The sequence below is a fragment of the Neofelis nebulosa genome, chromosome 8, assembly GCF_028018385.1.
Source record: "Neofelis nebulosa isolate mNeoNeb1 chromosome 8, mNeoNeb1.pri, whole genome shotgun sequence".
NCBI lineage: Eukaryota > Metazoa > Chordata > Mammalia > Carnivora > Felidae > Neofelis > Neofelis nebulosa.
Genome location: NC_080789.1, coordinates 90,618,132 through 90,640,551, shown reverse-complemented (window position 1 = coordinate 90,640,551; position 22,420 = coordinate 90,618,132). Strand labels below are relative to the sequence as shown.

The 22,420-nt window shown below is 36.7% G+C and overlaps 1 protein-coding gene across 12 annotated transcripts in view; it reads right to left on the bottom strand.

Moving 5' to 3' along the window:
• The window catches only part of PLCZ1 (phospholipase C zeta 1), a 154,458-nt gene that overhangs the window by 98,104 nt on the left and 33,934 nt on the right, over positions 1 to 22,420 (bottom strand). For 9 of the 12 annotated variants that reach the window (XM_058743533.1, XM_058743530.1, XM_058743536.1 and 6 more), the window contains 5 exons: positions 19,343 to 19,459; positions 17,848 to 18,020; positions 11,503 to 11,635; positions 7,003 to 7,152; positions 6,068 to 6,212 (listed from right to left, as the gene is read on the bottom strand). In XM_058743533.1, the coding sequence (XP_058599516.1) occupies positions 6,127 to 6,212; positions 7,003 to 7,152; positions 11,503 to 11,635; positions 17,848 to 18,020; positions 19,343 to 19,459 (659 nt within the window). In that variant the 3' untranslated portion in view covers positions 6,068 to 6,126. Of the gene's footprint in view, positions 1 to 6,067; positions 6,213 to 7,002; positions 7,153 to 10,775; positions 10,898 to 11,502; positions 11,636 to 17,847; positions 18,021 to 19,342; positions 19,460 to 22,420 lie in introns of those variants that run through there. The other 3 variants (XM_058743532.1, XR_009265877.1, XM_058743535.1) reach the window with 3 other exon arrangements.

The following is a 22,420-nucleotide window of genomic DNA, read 5'->3' as shown; positions in this document are numbered from 1 at the left end:
GAGAAAGCATTTGACAAAATACAGCATCCTTTCTTGATAAAAACCCACAAGAAAGTAGGGATAGAAGGAGCATACCTTGAGATCATAAAAGCCATATATGAATGACCCAATGCTAATATCATCCTCAATAGGGAAAAACTGAGAGCTTTCCCCCTAAGGTCAGGAACAAGGCAGGGATGTCCACTCTCACCACTGTTATTCAACATAGTATTGGAAGTCTTAGCCTCTGCAATCAGACAACACAAAGAAATAAAAGGTATCCAAACTGGCCAGAAGGAGATGAAACTTTCACTCTTCACAGATGACATGATACTCTATATGGAAAACCCAAAAGATGCCACCAAAAAACTGCTAGAACTGATCCATGAATTCAGCAAAGTTGCAGGATATAAAATCAATGCACAGAAATTGGTTGCATTCCTATTCACCAACAATGAAGCAACAGAAAGAGAAACAAGGAATCGATCCCATTTACAGTTGCACCAAAACCCATAAAATACCTAGGAATAAATCTAACCAAAGAGGTGAAAAATCTATACACTGAAAACTATAGAAAGCTTATGAAAGAAATTGAAGAAGATACAAAAAAATGGAAAAAGATTCCATGCTCCTGGATAGGAAGAACAAATGTTGCCAAAATGTAGATACTACCCAAAGCAGTCTACATATTCAATGCAATCCCTATCAAAATAACACCAGCATTCTTCACAGAGCTAGAACAAATAATCCTAAAATTTGTATGGAACCAGAATACCAAAAGACCTGAATAGCGAAAGCAATCTTGAAAAAGAGAACTAAAGCAGGAGGCATCACAATCCCAGACTTCCAAGCTATACTACAAAGCTGTAATCATCAAGACAGCATGGTACTGGCACAAGAACAGCCACTCAGATCAATGGAACAGAATAGAGAACACACAAATGGACCCACAAACATATGGCCAACTAATCTTTGACAAAGCAGGAAAGAATACCTAATGGAAACAGGCAAAAGACATGAATAGACACTTCTCCAAAGAAGACATCCAGATGGACAACTGACACATGAAAATGCTCAACTTCACTCATCATCAGGGAAATACAAATCAAAATCACAATGAGATATCTCCTCACCCATCAGAATGGCTAACATTAACAACTCAGGCAACAACAGATATTGGTGAGGACGTGGAGAAAGAGGATCTCTTTTATATTGTTGGTGGGAATGCAAGCTGGTACAGCCACTCTGGAAAAAAGTATGGAGGTTCCTCAAAATACCAAAAATAGAACTACCCTATGACCCAGCAATTGCACTACTAGGCATTTATCCAAGGGATATAGGTGTGCTGTGTTGAAGGGACGCATGCACCCCAATGTTTATAGCAGCACCATCAACAGTAGCCAAAGTATGGAAAGAGCCCAAATGTCCATCGATGGATGAATGGATAAAGAAGAGGTGGTACATATATACAATGGAGTATTACTTGGCAATCAAAAAGAATGAAATCTTGGCATTTCGAACTACATGGATGGAACTAGAGGGTATTATGCTAAGCGAAATTAGCCAGAGAAAGACAAATATCATATGACTTCACTCATATGAGGACTTTAAGAAACAAAACAGATGAACATAAGGGAAGGGAAACAAAAATAATATAAAAACAGGGAGGGGGACAAAACAGAAGAGACTCATAAATATGGAACACAAACTGAGGGTTACTGGAGGTGTTGTGGGAGGGTGGATAGGCTAAATGTGTAAGGGTCACTAAGGAATCTACTCCTGAAATCATTGTTGTACTATATGCTAACTTGGATGTAAATTTAAAAAAATAAAAATAAAATTAAAACAAATATTTTGTCCCATTCTGTAAATTGCCTTTTCATTTTTGTATTTCAAAAAGCAAAAGTTCTTTTCTTTTTAAGTGAAGTCCAACTTACCATCTCTTTTATATGTCATGGTTTAATGTTCCAACAAACCCTTGCCTACCCCAAAGTTATAAGAATATTCTATCTTCTTTCTTCTAAAAGGTTAATAGTTTTTGTTTTAATTTCATAGTTTGACATTTAGATCTATAATCCATTTTGAGTTAATTTTTGTATATTGTGTGATGTAATCAATGCATTATTTTTTTTTCACAGACTGCCCTGGACCAGTAACCTAGATTCTGGCATTTACTATAGACCTTGGACAAGTTTAATGTTTTGGGGTTGTTTTGTTAACAGTAAAATATAGGATTGTTGAAAGGATTTAGGTTAATTTATGTTTAATATCAGCATATATTAGGTACTGCTGATGCTACAGATATGTCTCATGTTAGAAAAGTAACTGTCCTGGGACAAGAACAGGAAAGAGGACTGGAAGTGTGAAAGTTAAACTGTTTACACATGGACAGTAGAAAGAAGGCATGTGTTGCTGAAAACGTGTAAGTTGTTAAGGCATTTAACATCAACTCTCCCCCAACTACCACCAGGTGTTGGGCTGTTGTGTAACTATATAAGACACATAGATTCCAATCTATCATAAATTCAAACACCACTTTAATCCATCGCTTTGATGTTTGAAATAGAGATTTCTAATAGCTGGTAAAAATGTGTGCTCTAGTTATACAGAGACCTCAAATTCATGGTCTAAGAATCAAAAATGCATCATAAGAATCTTTTGTTGGTGCAAATATTTCTAGGGGGTTATTACTTTGAAATAAATGCAATTTAACAAACGTTTATATAGCACCAAGACTATGGAATCTTAATTACTTCTGCAAAATGAAATTCATGTATTGTCCCAATAAAATGTTCATTGTTCAAGTCCATAAAGCCTTCGCTGAAAGTGATTCCATTCTCTGTATACCAATCCACAACGTGAGCTTCTTACCACTGGGGCTCCCAAATATTCCTTGAAATTTGCATAAAGGTTTGTTTTTATTTTTTAATTTTTTTTAACGTTTTTTTATTTATTTTTGAGACAGAGAGAGACAGAGCATGAACGGGGGAGGGGCAGAGAGCGAGGGAGACACAGAATCGGAAGCAGGCTCCAGGCTCTGAGCCATCAGCCCAGAGCCTGACGCGGGGCTCGAACTCACGGACCGCGAGATCGTGACCTGAGCTGAAGTCGGCCGCTTAACCGACTGAGCCACCCAGGCGCCCCTGCATAAAGGTTTTAACTGCAACCTTTGGAGGTACTATCTTGGGTGCATTGTCTGTATCCCTCAGAAGCACAATGTACTACCCAAAATTACAATAAAGACCTCTTTTTATGGCTCCAGGGAGCTTCTCCACATTTCTTTAAGAGATAGAGCAACTTCACTCCTCAGCAACCAGCATCATTGGCCTCCAGTGGCCACCATCTCTCAAACAAAAGTCAGAGTAAGTCTAAATGGGGAGATTGTGCTCTTTCTGTTTTCTATCTGAGGCCCTAAACAACCACAAGCATTAAAAAAAGAGAAAATGTCACAATCAACAACATAACAAAACTTTCCTGTCGCACCGATCACTATATGGCAGTACATGTTACAGAAGGAGAAGCCAAGTTTATGTCTATGCCCTCCAGCCAAAGATCACCAGGAACACATACAGTTGGGTTTATGCTTGTTGTAATGAGAGAGATGCACAAATGGGGAACCATGGAGCAACTCAGTGATAGGATATTGAAGAGCACTTAATATTGGATTTAGTCTTGTGTTAGATGGTTTGTGGGGGCTTCAAGGAAGTAGGGCTCTCCTCTGTATTGGATGTTGTCAAGAATTGGGGGCAATTCTATGATTGGAATAAATCTCATCCATAAGATAAAAAGAATAAATCAAGGCAAAAGGTATAATTGGTAAAGAATCAACAGCCATTCACGTTAGCCAGGATAGGAAGATGTTTGGCATTTTTGTTTTTGGACAATATTCACGTGTTTAGTCATGGCTACAAAGTAATCTTGTTTTTTTCTTGACCCATTGTAGTCACAGAGTGTCCTTGTCTGGTGTTGTTCTGTGAAGTCGGTCATGGTCAACAGAACACTATTGCCTAAATGTAAGCGTCAGGTAAGCTCCTACCAATGACAGGGCCTACCTGATAGTGCCACAGCAGTTCCTGGCTATCATTTTGTCAGTTGTATGGAAATGTACTCCAAAAAACATGACCTAGACTAAAAGATTGTAGACAGCTTCTCTGAGGAACTGACATTTCCCCTAAGAATTTAAGAGGTAATCTGTTGCCACAGCCCAAGGGCTCATTTAGCCCTTTCATTCTGTTTCCTTCCCTCCACCAACACTATTTTTTCCTGCAAGTGAATTATGCCTAGACAGGATGAGTCAAAGCTGGCTTCTCACATCATTCCCAACTTTCTCTAAAGTGAGAACATTCCCTGGCTCTGGAGTTTCTATGGTAGTTTCTATTGTGAGAAAATTAATAATAATAATAATAATAATAGTAGTAGTAACAAGAACAATAATAATAATATTCCAGTACAATTCAAAAGGAAAGTAAATGATAAATAATGTATACAAAAAATGGAACCAAAGATGTTTAAGGGTATTATAAGATTTTTGGACAGGAAATAAAATAATCTAAATGCTTCCTCTCAAAAATGCCTTTCTGATGTAGAGTGGGGATATTGAAAATGAAGGATTTGGTCTTCAAAGTTAGTGAGCTGAATTTAATTAGTACCTGAAGAAAAAGTGAGAAAAAAAATACATATATCTTTTTTTCTCCCTCATTTCAAATCTTGGTGGTATAAACAAGAAATAGAAGTTTATACTGCTGTAGAATTAGTGAACTCTTGCCTAACTCACCTGATCAGTCTTTAAATCTCATGGAATTCCAGATCTTCAAAAGGCTTTAGGAGTTTAGAAAAGGTTAAAGCCTTGGGCCAATGGGCTGAATATCTCACCTGCTAATGTTCTGAACAATAGGTGTTTTAAACAAGATCTTTTTCTTATCTAGCAAAATAAAAAGCATCCCTCTGGGAAGTGGCTGTGCCCCCCTATGGGGAAGAGTGTACCCCACTCTTAAATCTAGAAACTGTATAAGAGAGCATCTTGATGATGATGTACTGGGACAGTTCTTACTACTTATGGCTTCAGTATTTGAATTCCCAGTGGCATTATTATTTTAAATATTTGGTTTTGAGGGTAAGTCATAGTAGTAAAATATGGTAAATGGGTTATTTTTTATTTTTCTAGCCAGCAAGAGATAATACATTAGTAAACACCTCAAACCATCATTTGTGATTTTAGTTATAAGTTCAGATTTAATTTCAACAAATACCTATCAGGGTCCCCTAATCAGTCAAAAATTGTGCCAGGTACTTTCGCCTCACTCCATGCAACAATGCAGTAGGATAAGTATTAATATGCCTGTTTTTTGAAGAAGAGTTCATAAGAAACTGTATTATTCTCCATATATCATTTAGTAAATCAAAATCCTGCTGATGGTGAGAAGCCCAGCCTATGAAATAGCACAGGAATCCCATCTCTGACCAAGAGACAACCTTCAAAGTACATTTAGCACAGATTCAGAAACATTGTGGGTTAATTCAGAGATGCAAGCCTAGAAGCCCACGTAGTAGATCTCTTTTACAGGTATGGAGATTGAATTCCATTTGACTGCAAATCAATTTCATATACACTCATAAAAATGTCTGTGTAATTACAGGGTACCAAATCCAATGCACAGCATCTAAGAACTAGCTCGAGAAGGCAGGGGCTAATTACTGTCTAGGATATAAAAGGGCACAAAGCACCTGGGAATCTAATTCCTTTTCACTACCACTTGCAGTAGTGGGTGTCAAGAAGTTAAAACACTCTTAGATTTCACATTTCTTTTTACTGATAAATATTTGCCAACATATCTTATATAATCAGACATATTTTAAGAGCTTGTAAGTTCTACCAATTTAAAATGATACAAGCAGGTGGCAAGAGCAGCTTCAGCAATAGAGGAACAGGAAAATCTGGCTGACAAGAATGCCACAGTGTTGCGAACCTCTGAAGATTTGGTTCTCCTTTTTCCACCATTCTATTTTGCGCGTTACAGGTGAACTTGCTCAATATTTCTGTTTTTGCAAATAATTATTTTGCTTCATGTTAAAAAAAAAGATATAGACATTCATTTTGGCTGTTTTATTACGATGTATAGCTAATGATATGTCAGGTGCTATTAATTGCTATCTGACGTACCAAACGTAAATAAACAGTGAGGCAGGCTCAAGACTCTCGCCCATTCTGGAAAACAGAGGAACACGACGGTAACCTGCAAAAGGAATCAGAGCTAATTAGAACAATAAAGATAAATTAGCAGTGTTCCCGATAGAGCTGCTGAGAAAGAACATTATCTTTACTAAGCATAGGTAAAAACTATGACAGCATAGTTATATTCATCTTGCGTGTTAATTCCCCACAAACTATAAAATATTTGAAGCTTCTATTTTGACTTCTTACTGCCTAACGCTGAACACACAGCTCACACTTCTTCTCTCTCAAAGTGCAGTGTGCTAAATTAGCCACCACCCTTCTGCTTCAGACTCTGTTTCCAAGGTACAGCTCAGATGGTGTTAGAGAAGTAAACACAAACACGTTGGGACGAGGTAATTGGGGGCAGAGTATAAATCACCCCAGCAAGCTGACTACGACATAAAGGCAGCCCTGAAAAGAGTCAAGAAGGGATTGTCTTGGGTTCCCAGTCTCTCCTTGGGTAGAAGAATGAGTCACTGCTTGTCCCTTCTCTTTAATTCCCATCCTTTATTTCTTTGTGGTAGTCATGACTACTCTTAATTGAAACAAAAGAGCGATGATCCATGTAAAGAAATGCTCATACATACCAAGTTGGTCTAATTTGTCTTCCCAGCAATCCCAAACCACAACCCCACCTTCCATGTGAAAACACATTTCTATAATTCCACTGAGAGAAAATGTGTGTCAATTCATAAAATTTCCTTTACATCTGACTCTCATGAATAGAGCTATTTGGTATATCAATGTGTGTCTTTGGTAAATTTAAATTATAATTGGTATCACAATCCTGTTACTTTTAGGAATATTACCTTTGTTCATGCTTAAAACTGGTAAAGTATATTGGCCAAGAAATTCATTTCCAGTTATTAAACCTTGACTTTCAACAACAAAACGCATCAATGCCAATTCTGGCACTTGAATAATAAATGTGAACGTTTCATTCCATCTTGGACTAAAAGCTGAAAGATAAAGGAAGATATAATCAAAGAATCATAGACGTGTTCTTTAGGGAATAATACATAATAGCTGTTCTCTGAAATTTTTCTTTTCAACACTTAGTAATGTTAATAGCTTATGTTTTAGAGCACTTGAGTTTTTCACTCATCCAATGAGAAAGGAATAATTATGACAGTAGCAATAACTATTGGGTCTTTAGTATTGCTGGGCAATATAAGAACTTTAAGTAGATAATGTCATTTAATTCTTACCACAAACCCATCAGGGTTATTACAACCCATATTTACAGATGAGAAAACTGAGCCAGAAATATATTACACAACTTCCTCAGGGTTTCACATACATAGTCATTAAGTGGCAGGACAGGAATTCAAACAAATGGAGTCTGATTTCAGAGCAGAAATTTTTCATTAGGCAACATGAATGCTATGTTTGGGCATTTCAGTAACAAATACATGAAATAACATAATTTTTCTATAGCAGTTCCTATTATGGGAAGAACCCCATAGACAGTTGTTGGCCTAAGAGCTAAGTGCTCCAAAGCCAGCCTTTGATCCTTCTTTTGACTAAGTGCTCACTTTAAAGTCCCAAGTTGATGAGTAAGTTAGATCTCTAGCAAAATAAATCATCCCAAACAACAATTTCTTGCCAAATAAGAAATCCATCACGATATGACCCAAATCATCCAATTCTTAAGTGTAATTTAATGGAATCAAATTCACATCCGGGGGCCCTGGGTGGCTCAGTCAGTTAAGCGTCCGACTTCAGCCCAGGTCATGATCCCATGCTTTGTGGGCTCAAGCCCTGCATCAGGATCTGTGCTGACAGCTTGGAGCTCAGAGCCTGGAGCCTGCTTCAGATTCTGTGTCTCCCTCTGTCTCTGCCCCTCCCCTGTCTGCACTCTGTCTCTCTGTCTCCCAAAAATAAATAAAAATTAAAAAAGAAATTCACATCCAGATAAAATATAAAATCTACTTAATAAAGACCCAAAGGTTCAGGGTGAAATAATATTGTTTTCATGTACAAAGGTAATGCTATGCCTGCTATGTCAATAGGTTTTGCTCTTTAGGTCACCCTTCCAGAAGCATTAAAGAATTTGTGACTAATTTGTCACAAATGGTAAAGAATTTGTTTTCTGTGGTACATCTGTGGTCAACAAGCACACATTTACCTGAGAGTGATCCAGAATACTGTCTATGCCCATGAAAATATTAAACCAATTGACTCACGCGGGTATAATGAATGTATTACCTTGCCTTAAGAAAGGAAATAATTCTGGGACACCTGGGTGGCTCGGTCAGTTAAGTGTTCAACTCTTGATTTCGGCTCAGGTCATGATCTCATGGTTCATGAGTTCGAGTCCCACATCGGGTTCTCCACTATCAGCACAGAATCTGCCTCAGATCCTCTGTCCCCCATTCTCTCTGCCCCTTCCCCACTCATGCTCTCTAACTCAAAATAAATAAGTTAATTTAAAAAAAAGAAAAGAGAAAACTCCATAGAGTACAGGAGCAGGTCTAAGAGTCAGTTCTTTATAGACACTGCAAAATGTCTGCACAAAATTCTTATACTGACTTATCTTCCTCCTCCAACCCTAATTCACTATAAACAGTCTCCCTTTCTCTGTCTCACATATATCATATGTATTCTATGAGAAGGTCTTTTTATTTGTGAAAGAGAAAGAAAGAAAGAAAGAAAGAAAGAAAGAAAGAAAGAAAGAAAGAAAGAAAGAAAGAAAGAAAGAAAGAAAGAAAGAAAGAAAGGGAAGGAGGAAAGAAGGGAAATAAATCAGGACACCAAATTTGATAGTTACAGTTTTCTCTGGCATGACCAAAACTGAAGAATTGCTTCCACACCTTACCCATATATGATCTTTTTCCTTCCACTCTCATGTCTCTTATTACACCACAATTACTCTAGCAGCTAAGCCACCTTAGTATCCTCCTTTGTCCAGCTTTCTAGACTTTTACTCCCGCTAGTCTTCCTCACATAAGTCCTCCATTGCTTTTCTGATGCCTGTGCCTTCTTTGGCCTGAATTCCCCATCCTCTAGCCATGAAATCATATCCTGACTCTATTTTGTATTCCTCATTTCCCCCACATACACGTCTTCCTACCTAATCTGTAGAAATAATCTCCTTAAAGCTCAGCTATATTAGCGTTATATCCCTGCTTAAGAGTTTTAATTCTATTCATTTTCTACATACAACACAGAAAAGAAAGTACCTAACACCTCATCATGGCTCTCATGATTTTCCATGACCATTCCCAACCTAACTTTTATATTTTATCTCACACTAATCCCTCTTAAGTACCCTGTACTTCACCCATTTTAAACTTCAGTATTTTCACCTAGCGTGTTTGAAGCTAGTCTTCTCCAGGTTTTAGTGTGCATATTATTCCTTTTGCCTACAATGCTTCATCCACAATCTCTGGGGAAAAAATCCGATTCATTCTCCAAAACCATCTCCAAATGTGCCCCTTCCACTACAATTCTCTGTACTTTCCTTAATACACTAATGACTTGGGGCACCTGGGGGCTCAGCCGGTCAAGCGTTTGACTCAGGTCATAATATCACAGTTCGTGAGTTCAAACTCTGTGTCTGGCTGACAGTGTAGATCCTGCTTGGAATTCATTCTCTCTCTCTCTCTCTCTCTTTCTGCTCTCTCTCTCCCTCTTCCCCTCCCTGCACGCTCTCGTTCTAACTCAAATAAAGAAATAAACTTAAAAAAAAACACTAATGACTCTATCGTGATAGTTTTATTGTATCTCATGTCCCATACTGAACTGAAAACTATCTAAAATAGAGTTAGTTGGGACATACATAAATAATAATACCTTTAATAAGTGGAGATCTTAAGTTTTTTGATACTTAGCATCAGACTTCTAATAAAACAGGCTCAGTAATGTTAGATACACCAAATTTAATTTCACAGGAATATTTCCATAAAACCCAGGACGTAATCTAAATTCTAATGGGAGCTAGAAACACATTATAAGGGGTGTGCTGTATAAATAAATGTTCTGTGTATCTTGCCATGAAGATTCAAGTATGGGGATGAAGAGAACAAGAGGTAGGTTACTATAAGCTTCCTGACATAAGCGGCTACCATTTCTTGACAAATCCATTGTAATGTGCCTTCAGCTCTGAGGAACGACAAATAAGGCGGCAGGTCATCACCAATATCCCTTCCCATCGACGACCTATGATGAAGTAACCAAAACTCCCCACATCTTTTTTCCATGCCCTTTGCATGAGGGGCCACACTGGAAGAGTATTTGGGGTGTCAGTGCAGGGGGCAGATGGTGGATATTACTGGAGATGACCCACCCAAGAAAAAAAAAAGTGTTAAAACTGCACCTGTTTTTCTGTCAGTGCCATTTAATCTGGTACGTACTTTCAGACTCTGAAATGAATCCCACTATACTTTGGGAATACCCACTCAAAGAAAATTACAGACTCACGAATCAGTTCCAAGGTCTCCTCCAAGGTGATCCTGACTAAAGGTCAATCCCAGGAATCTACACTGTAATGTCCTTAATGGTTTCAAACTCAACCAAGAAGTGACAACATCAGTACTGTATTACATAAAATATCACAGGATTGCAGAACTGAAAATCTTACCCAAGTCACTTCCATTTCTACATTTCCCTTCTGGCAAAAATGACTGACTTATGAATCCAAATATTGTATGAGTGGGTTTCTATGGCATCTTTAGCCAGAGCCAGAAGTCACAGACCTTTGATCTAAAATAATTCAAACAGCGAAGTAAAAATGGGTAACATGCTGTATCAGAACAATCGTACATTCTTTATTTTACACAAAGTCTAGAAGCTAAGCAGCTTTGCAGCCATCAAAATGCCTCTTGAATTCAGCAATATGGTACATAAAAAGGAGGTCAAAGTGTAAAAAAGCAGTAATTTCGGGTGCCTGGGTGGCTCAGTCGGTTAAGCATCCAACTCTTGATTTCAGCTGAGGTCATGATCTCATTTTTTTGTGGGTTCAAGCCCCACATCGGGCTCTGCACTGATAGCATGGAGTTTGCCTGGGATTCTCCCTCTCTCTCTTTGTTCCTACCCTGCTCACACTCTCTCTCAAAATAAATAAATAAACTTAAAAAAAAAAAGCAGCAATTTTCAGACCAGATAAATTTTTGTATCTGTAATCTGAAATACATTGAATCATTATCAGATTGTTTTTGCTGTATATAACACTTTGGTCACCTTAAACCTAATGCAAAGCCCTTGCCTTATGAATAATAAATATGCATCAAAACTCTATCAATAGACAAATTATAAGCTTTCCAGCAAGAAATCCAGTAGAAGTTCAATAAAATATGTTAGGAGCTCACCATTTCTTTTAATGACACGAGTCTGCTGTTTCGTTTGATCATTTGGAACACCAAAAAGTTCTAGAATCACTAATGCGTCAGCTTTGTTAGATGATGAATGATTACTGGGAGGTAACTGGATACCACTGATGAGCTGCACAAAAGTATTTGAACACAGAAATTTAGCAGGATATCAAACTGTATGGTCATGTAATTTGAAAATAAAACATGTATTTCAGAAGAGATTATAGACTCTCAGTTCCCACAAAAAAATTAAGAGTGGAATATAGTGTATATTTTAAACTTTAACCCTTTTATCCTCAAGCGTCAATAGGTAAATACTAGGAATATGTCTACATTATTCTAATTTCACTATATAATTATAGTAGAATTCACACTGAGTTTCATAGTTCAACATATATTTTTATTTTTAAAGTATATGTTTTGGGGGTGCCTGGATGGCTCAGTCAGTTAAGCGTCTGACTCTTGATTTTGGCTCAGGTCATGATCTCACGGTCATGAGTTTGAGCCCTATATCGGGCTCCGTGCTGTCAGCACAGAGTCTGTTTCAGATCCTCTGTCTCCTCTCTCTCTCCCCCTCTCCTGCTTGAGCTCTTTCTCTCTCTCAAAAAATCAATAGATGTTAAAAAATAAAATAAAATAAATCAAATAAAGTATTTGTTATGGCTGTTAAAAGCCATTGCTTAAAAGTATTGTTATAATCACAGCCTACTGTAAATCAGGCTGAATTACTCTGATAACATGAACTATTTTGAAATTCATATTGTCTGTCTACAGCCAAAAATTAGAAACAATATTAATACTACTTCTGAAATGTAAGAAAAAAACATTGCATAATTTCCTATGATAGCATTCTTGATAGTATAATTTATATGTTTGGATAATTTATCACAAAATCTTATATTATCTCTTGTTGTCAATATTATCATAACTAACCTGAGTCTGACAAAATCAATGATTTCATATGTATATTAAGAACTGGGTATCAGAACACTTAAACTAATCATAGTTTTATTTAACCCTTTATTAGTCAAACTAACTGTTGAAGCTAAGTTTTGTCTTACTTTAAGGAGCAAAGTCCAAACAAAAGACAATTATTCAAGTGTATTCATTTGTAAAATGTACTAACCTAAAAATTGAGGCATAATTTTAATTTCTGAAGATTATAATAAACAGGAACAAATAAATAAGTTTCAATAAGAATGAAAGAAGGAATGAAAGAAGGAAGAGAAACAAAAGAAACAGAAAAAGTGCCAATGTGTAATTTTTCCTTTCCTACATCCACACATTTAAACATTAGCTGGAAACCAGGGTGACTGTGCAAATGTTTAACAACTAGTATGGAATGGGCATTGATCGACCAGCATAAATTAGACACCAGGTTAGCTAGACAGAACATTGCCCATAAACAACTAGCACACTGACATGAGAGCCTACCAGCTGAATATCCCCTCTGCAGGTAATAGACCCTTGCCAATATGGAAAAGTTCAGCTTTTAGTGCCCATCACACCAAAAAAAAAAAAAAAAATCATCTCACTAAAAATAATAATAATAATTGAATATGAGAACTGACAGAGAATTTAGAAACTATTATTCAAATAATTTTTACACTCTGATTCACAGAAGCCCTTTCAGGGGCCACCACAGAAGACAAATGTCAAACAGAAGACCTTTAGTGGTCAACAAGAGCACCTCTGCTTTCATCTATTGGCCTTATGCATCAGACTTTGAACTTGGAAAATGGTTGCATTGTTTTTATAAATTCGAAAAGGGTTGACCTAATCTGAAACTCTTAATTTGAGAGATGACAAAGATTAAACCAGAAATGTTGAAATGTCTTTATCGGGGACATAAAGCAAATGGCAAAACTATGCCTTTTGAACCCTGAGTCATGCCTTCCCCAATTTGCACAAGTTATAATCACAAAGCTCTCTACGATGATCAAAGCAAGCAAGAAAGACCCATGTGACTATGGCAGCAGTTTCCTGGGAAAATCATTAATCGTGCCTATTTTACATCATGCCACTTATGTCGCTACATGAGAACCTTCAGAAGCAAACAGGTGGCATTTGTAAACATCCATGCATACTAGCCATCTTCCATCTTCTCTTTCTCAATCAAAGAGCACATATGTTCTCTTTACTATTCTTAACTTGAAAAAGAAGTCATTCATTCAATTAATTTGCATATATTGAACATATACTTTGTGCCAGGCAGTAGGGATAAGACTTGCACGAAACAGTCCTTATCCTTACAGGGCCTTCAGACAAGTGGGGAAGAAAGACAAGTACAAGTAAATAAACAATTACAGGGGTACCTTGTTTTATTGAGCTTCATTTTATTCCATTTTGCAGATATTGCATTTTTTACAAATTGAAGGCTTGTGGCAATTCTGCATCGAGCAAGTCTATTGGCACCAGTTTTCCAACAGCATTTGCTCACTTCATGCTTCTGTGTCACATTTTGGTAATTCTCACTTTTAAACGTTTTTATTATTATTATATTATTATAGTGATCTGTGTTCGGTGATCTTTGATATTACTATGGTAATTATTTGGGGGTGCCACAAACCATGCCCAACTAAATCAGCAAACTAATAAATGTGTGTGTGTTCCAACTGCAGATGTGGTGGAGACAGCAAGAGAATTACAATCAGCAGTGGAGCCTGAAGATGTGATTGAATTACTCCAATCTCATGATAAAACTTGAACAGATAAGTTTCATCCTGGGGAAGATGCTGTGATGATTGTTGAAATGACAACAAAGGATTTAGAATATTACATCAACTTAGCTGATGGAACAGTACCACACTACCCAAATCTCCAGCAACTGCCACCCTGATCAGTCAACAGCCATCAACATTGAGGCAAGACCCTCCACCAGCAAAAAGATTATGACTTGCTGAAAGCTCAGATGATGGTTAGCATTTGTTAGCAACAAAGTATTTTTAATTAAGGTACGTACATTTTTTTAGACAGAATACTACTGCACACTTAATAGACTATAGTATAGTAGAAACATAACTTTCATATGTTCTGAGAGACCAAAAGATTCATTTGACTTGCTTTATTGTGATATTCACTTTATTGTGGTTGTCTAGAATGAAACCTGCAATATCTCTGACATATGCCTGTATAATACAGTGGCTAGTATATGCATGTATAGGGTGTTATGGAAAAACAAAACTACAAAAAGAAGCGTAACTAATTTAGTGGAGGAAAAGAACTTCCAAAAATAAGTGACCCTGTAAATCTTGAAAAATAAGTGTGAATGCAACAGGCAGGTGAAAGCTGGAAGAATAATCCAGCCAAAGGAAAAAGCATAAGCAATGCATGCAGGTAGCACGTGGACAGAAAAGGCTTCCATATGGTTACAGAAAAAGCTACAAGACTGGAAGTGGTGAGAAGTGGGGCTGGAGAATTAGGCTAAGCCCCAACTAAGAAAGCAAGCAGGAAGCATAAAGAAATATTAAGTAGGCATGATGAGATTAGTACGGAGCACAATCTCTCTGGGCCACTTGTGGAAGATGGGTCAGGAGGACTGAGACAGGCTAAGTGAAAACCCCTTAGAAGGTCAAAGGAATAAATGTGATGACAGGTAACAAATTCTTAAAAAAAAAAAAAAAAAAAAAAGTAGCATATGGCATCAGACCAAGAGATTGGATAAGGAAGATATTTCGAAGTAGGATCAGTGAAATTTAGAGATGGATTGAACACAGTAATTGATAAAGATGTGGAAAGAGAGGAATGGTTCCCAATTTTGTAGGCTGAGTTAACTGACACAATGAATTCGACTAAGTTCATTGACCTTTAAAGAAAATAAGATTGGACCAGGCAGGGGTGTTCAGCCTTTAATACTTTTAAGTTTGACAGAACAGGGATTAAACAGGTAAGGATGCTAATTAAGGTATTTAAAATATTCCTTTATTCCAGAAATGAAGTCAGATTAAAGATTTGGGCATTGTTGGCAGTTGAAACCATGAATGTGTATAAAAGGACACAAGGAGAATAGTTTGAGATGAGAATTAAAAAAAAGCCTTAGCAATATAAATATTTCAGAGCTGGGTAGAGGAAGAGGAGCCCACAAATGTGAACAAGAAAGAATCATTTGAGACGGAGACAGGTAGGAAGAGATAGGAAAGCCCCAGCACAGTAAGCAGATTTGTGAGGAATAGATCACAAAGCGGCTGATTCATCCCTTTTTCTCACTGGAACAGCAATGACAATTACTAGACTAGGTGTTTAGGACAATGCAGACTTTCGCATTTTTTCATTCATGCAAAAAGGCAACAGGGAGACCTTGGTTCAGATGTAGAAAGAGATTGAAATACCGCCCACCTATTGAGGCTGAAGAGATCAACAGAAATTTGAAAGGCATTAAAGGAAATCAACGGAAGTTAAAATATTAATGTATACTTTCCAGCTAACACCATAACGAAAAAGTAAAAGAAAAATTTACTAACCTTTAGATTGTTGTATTAAAAAATACAAAAAGAATGCCAAAGTTATATTTGCAAAGGCAGTTTAATGGACAATATTTTGCTGGATCCTAGAAAGAGTGCCAACTAATTGATTTGGGGCTGCATCGGTGCTGAAGTCAGTTTCTACCTAGCTACCGTATGCCCTTACTTTAGAGCCTCAGAATCCCTAACAACCAAGAAAAAAGTCAACTACATACTTTGGCACTATACTACTATATAGTCTATATATAGCTACTGTATATATATATTTGCTGCCACTATCTGCTGCAGTGGCCAGGATCATTTCTGTCTCATTCAATTTTGCTATACTCTCTTTCCACCTCCATCTCTGGAAAACGGCAACATCACTTAAGTTTCCATTCTCAGCTGGGACAAAAAGGCTAGGGCCTGAAGTGGATGAAAATAGTCCCCCAAGCCCTGTGACATCAGGACCGTAGAGGAAGGAGCCAAGGGAGGAAGACTTATGGGGGCATGCCTTCTGGGTGATAGCATTTCCTGCACTCTGACAGCCAGGGAACCAGAGAAGGCAAGCTCTCATCAGCCAGCACAGCCAACACACTCCCGAGTGAGAACAGGAGACACAAAAAACCTGATGAGGTGGGGGGTAGCGCTAGGTGGCTCAGTTGATTAAGGGTCCTACTCTTGATTTCAGCTCAGGTCATGATCTCATGGTTCATGAGATCGATCCCTGCATTGGGCTCTGTGCTGACAGCACCAAGCTTGGTTGGGATTCTCTCTCTGCTCCTCCCCCACTGAGCACACATGTGTGCGCGCTCTCTCTCAAAATAAATAAAATAAACTTAAAAAAAAAGAACCTGAGATGATTCATATGGTTCTAGGAGCAACTAGTTAATTAAAGACAGGAACTAAAGAGCCCTACCCACCCAATTTGTTGCAAACCACAGGTGCAGATACAATCTAAAATAGAATTGCTTATACCTAAATGGACAGAAAAAGCTAGGGGCTTTTCAGATGATTCAGTGACATTTAAAAAAGGAAATAAATATAGCACTTTGGTTATAGAAGAATAAGAAAGTTTTCAAAAAAGTCTATACTAATGGAAACAATAAATTTTAGACAACTACTTTTACTCCCAATAAAACGACACAGACTATATAATAAAACAAAAGATGAAATAACAAGACAGGAGTCAGGGGGAAAGGGTGCTGGCTAGGATACAGACAGAAATAAAAAGGAAGCAGTGTGAGGTAAATAAAAATTAGAGGGGAAGAAACCGATGATGCAGAAGAAAAATTCACATCTACATTAGAATCAGTAAAGAATAAAATCAGATATGGAGGAAAATCAAAGGCAGAAAAAAAAAAAGTGATTGAGTTGACAGGAATTAGTACACATGCAGGCAGATACTCATGAACAGCGTATGGATACTTTTGGTTTCTAAGTACTAACCAAACACTATTCAGAGACAAGGGGCAAAACTTCTGAGCTGTGGAAGTCTAAATCTGGAGATTAATGAAAAGCAAGGTGCTCCTAAAATCTTTTAGTAAAATTCTGTGAAGTTAAGGAGGAAGAGAGTAGCGTATCCACAGGGTAACTAGTGGGCTGAACTCAGACTTCTCTGTCACATTATTAAATGCCTAAAGACGATGGAATAAAAAAACTTTGGCGAGGAGAAGCTTTCAGCGTCAATATTTCTATTCACAAGCAGGATAATCATTCATGCCAGAAGTCAACAGAAAGATTTTCAGATACAGAATGGTGCTGAAATACCACTCCTTTTTAATATCTAAAAAGATCAACTGAAATTTAAAGGACATTAAAGGAAATTAGTAGAACTCAAAATATTAATGCATACTCTCCAGCTTATACAATAACCATAAAAAGTAAAAGCTATTAATCTTACCCTTATTGTAAGTGTAACTGGATCACTCTGGTTTGGTGGTTTATTCGGATTAAACTGTGTTTTAATATCTCTTAGGAACTGTGGTTTCAAAATATATCCAGAACCACCATTATCCAAAAATTTCCCATTTTGAAGATCCATAGGCAGACCAGGTGTCTGGAAATTTAAGGCCACTGTGAGCAAAAAGTATTTTGATATTGTCAGGAATTAGAGGGTACAATTAAATAAACACAGTTAAAAGATATACTGAAACCTAATCATGGATTTTAGATCTCTAAACATTTTAAGAGCAAGCATCATTAGCCAGAATAATTCCTGATTTTTAAGCATTTCTTCCTGCCATGTGTATATTAATTTACAAAGGTGAGTTTCAAAGTTTAATTTTTAAATTATAACTTTGATTTAAAAATCAAGCTGGCATACAATATAAATTATAGAATAGCAATGTACAGATCAGATGACACTCAGGGAATACAAGAATAGAGAAAATAGGCACACTAGGTGCCAGAAGAAAAGACACCAAATATTTTATAAACTTTCAGGTCCAAAGGGATACTGTTATCACTTAAAGAGAAAGGGAAAAACAGGCAGAGCAATAATTGCTGTTAAAATATGAAAATACACCCAGGGCACCTAGGTGGCTCAGTCGGTTATGCGTCTGACTTCGGCTCAGGTCATGATCTCACAGTTTGTGGGTTTGAGCCCCACATTGGGCTCTGTGCTGATAGCTCAGAGCCTGGAGCCCGCTTCGGATTCTGTCTCCCTCTCTCTCTGCCCTTCCCCAGCTCTCACTCTGTCTATCTCTCTCTCTCAGAAATAAATAAACAATAAAAAAAATGTAATAAGAAAATAAAAATAAAAATAAAAATACATCCATATAGGCTGGTAATACCATCCTCTCTCTCCCTAACATCCCCTCACCCACCAATCCTAACCCCACTCTTCCCCTCTGTCCACAAACCCATGAGCCTTGCTGCAATCCAGGAGCAGAGGGCTTTACACCTGGTACCTTCTGACTGGTTACTGCCTGTGTGATAACAGCTAATCAATTTGGAATAAGGAAAGTCTGGTAAAGACAAATAACAAAGCTATGCAATCTCATTCACTTTTCAGTACTGTGAATGTAGAACTGGTGTAAAGTATAAAAGGTAGAAGTCACTTGATTTAAAGAAGCCCTTAGCAAATCTTTCAAGCAAAGAACTTGATATTCACTGTCCTCTGACATCCATTTTTATTTCTTTTTTCTCTTCCTACCTCTCCCATGCTAACTCTTCATGAATTTAACTTCCATGTGCCTAATTCTCACTTAGATTTACCCTCTCTGACCCATTTAGGAATAACTTCAGCTCTTGAAACCAATGATTCATCATTATTGCCTGACCCCAAAACACCCAGGGTCAAAAAATCTACTTGGGAAGTTCTTTTCATAAGTCGTTCATTAATTCATAAAATGAATTTATTATCTTCTTTTTGCCAAAAACTCAGTGTAACATACCCATTTGACAACCTATATTCCAAAATTCTTGAGGATTAAAATTAGAGGAGTCTGTTCTTGTTGCTTTGGGATAAATTCTGGTAATGAACTTCCTGGTGTGAAGAACAAACTCGTGGGCTAAAAAAATATAAGAACATCATGAGAGATTTCAGATAAACGAAATAAACGGCTATGCCTCTCTATGTTACAGAATCCTAGAATTGTTTCAGTACTTCTGATATGTATTGTTTAGGCAAAAATATTTGCAATTCATGGAAATCAAAATAAATCCAGGTCTTTGACGGTGCAATTCACTCTTATTGAGAAACTAATAATTTTTATTCGACAATTTTATGTATACTAAGCATTCACTTGAGAAAAAAATTATTAAATAATATATTTCATTTTTTCACATCCAAATTAATTTCTTTGATGTAAGAATATATAAAAATCCCAAATAAAATGCATCCATTTTTTAAAACAAACTTGTATCTTTCTTCATTTTGTCTTTTTTTTACTTTGGTTTTCACATTAGGGCAGAATCACATGTAAGTCACATAAAGAGACATAATGCCATCCAAATTAACCCAGCTGAATAGTCAACAGATTCTCAGCATTGAAAGGGACCTTAAAGTTATTCAATTCAGCTGCCAACCCTAACCACCACAGCATCTTCCCTCAAATTCCTTCAATGTCTGTTTGCATGTCTCCACTGAAAGAGAACCTGCTACCTCCCAATACAGCAGTCCTCCCTTATTTGTGGTTTTGCTTTCCATAGTCTCAGTTACCCACAGTCAACCAAGGTCCGAGGCAGATCATCCTACTTCTGACAAATCACCAGACAGTCACTAGTACCCTAACACTGCATCACAACACCTGCATCATCCACCTCATCTCATCTCATCTCATCACGTGGGCATATTACTATCTCACATCATCACAAGAAGAAGGGTGAGTACAGTACAATAAGGTATTTTGAGAGAGACCTCATTCACATAACTTTTATCATAGTATGTTATAGTTATTCTATTTCATTGTTAGTTATTGTTGTTAATCTCTGTGCCTCCTTATAAACTCAACTTTATCATAGAAATATATGTACAGGACAAAACATAGCATATATAGGGTTGAGTACTCCACAGCGTCAGGTATAGTTCTGATTATTTCAAATGTTTTCCTTACTGAGATAAGGTCTATACTTAGAGTTCATGCACACGTATGCACAAACACACACACATACCACACACAGTCCATTTGTTTCTCTCTATTTATGTTTCTACTTACATATTTTTATAAGCTTATATATATGTATATATTCTATTTAAATCACTTGAGATTCATAACTAATTTATGCCCTTTACCATTGGACATCTTTGAATTTTTTAACACAGTTTTGTGTTTCTCCAAGGCTTTTATTCTTTCATTAAGCAGATCCTGTTCCCACAACTACCCTTGCTAATATGGTGACCAGGATTAGGAGAAATGCTTATTGCCTATGGCCCACTACCTTTGAAAGTCAAACTAGAATAGAATCATTGTCAAGTTAAAAATTATAATTACTGAAGTTAATAATAATTAACTTCATCAGCTCTCAATTTTAGAAGTTACACACTCCTTGAGAGAAAGTTTATTTTGAAGCTACTCATGTATAAATACATCATGTATGTCCAACTATCATGATCCCTTATCCATCCCTAAACAAGATGTTTATCTTTTGGTAAAATCTATACTCTTCTGGATCTTAATTTTGCCTATCTACAAAGTGATAAAGATGAATGATCACTAAAGACCCTTAACATAATATCATCTTGTTACTTCCGAAATTGAGTTTTAAAAATTAAACATACTATGTTGTTATACATGCAATTTATGTTCATTTTAAATAAATGAGAAAATCAAATAAGAAAAAATAAAAAATAAAACTATATATAATCTCATCACTCAATTAAAAACCAGGTAACTTCTTAGTATATATCTTTTCACTCTATTGTCATATGTATATTCTTATTTTTTATTTAATCATATTATTTGTTCCCTTTTATAAACTTCCATTTTTTACTTAAAAATAGTATGAAAAATAAATAATTCCATTTCAGTAATATTCACCTACTACATTATTTTTAAATGATTAAAATGTCTCCACTCATATGAAAAGTTGTTTCTGATTTTTCTGCATTATAAATTTAGTGACATTTAAGTTTTTAATAATGATGGACATTCTTGGAGCATACCTTCGCCCCAGCATTAATTATTTATTACTGGATTTTGGTGGAAGAAAAACCCTCTATACTCTTTCCAAAGAGACGGTGATGCTAAACTTTATGACTCGACTCAGAACTTCCCAGTCCTTATCAAAGTTTGAGCAGGTGGCTAACACAATGAGAGTGAGAGAATTAGAACTACTTTTGCTGTGTGCTGAGGTCTTGTCCCCTTGAACAACAAAAACCATCCAATAGTTTGAAAGAATAGAGGCTAGCAAAGTAGGTCATTCAAATTTAAACCCTGTTAACAATACTCACAGGAAGAAATATATTTTATATGACACCCAACACACAATATACACACATAATTGTTTCATTATGTTTCCCACTTACTTATATTGCATCTCTTCTATTCTATTCAAGTCTATTCTATTCTGTTAACTGTGGTTCAGCCCCACTGAATTTATTTCAGACACAATCTACAGTTAAAAAACAAGCAAACAAAAGGACCTAAGATACCTAGAGACAGTTTGAAGAGATGAGCTGAAGTATACCTCAAAACACTTTGGGTACTGGTGGCCAGCCCAAAGAGGTTAACCAAGAAATATATCAGAATCTGTATTTCCAAATAGCCAACAGCTTTTTTGAGTCAGTTGCAGGTGCTGATATTCCTGTCATGGTGTTTCTACACAAGATGGTAGATTGTATTTTTTAAGAAGGATTTGGAGAGTCACCTGACTGCTGAGTTAATTGCTTATCCCTTTTTACTTTTTTTTTTTTTTAATTTTTACTTTTGAGAAAGCGTGAGAGGGAGAGGGGCAAAGAGAGAGGGATAGAGGTCCGAAGCATGCTCCAAACCAACAGCAGAGAGCCTGATGCTGTGCGCAAACCATGGTTT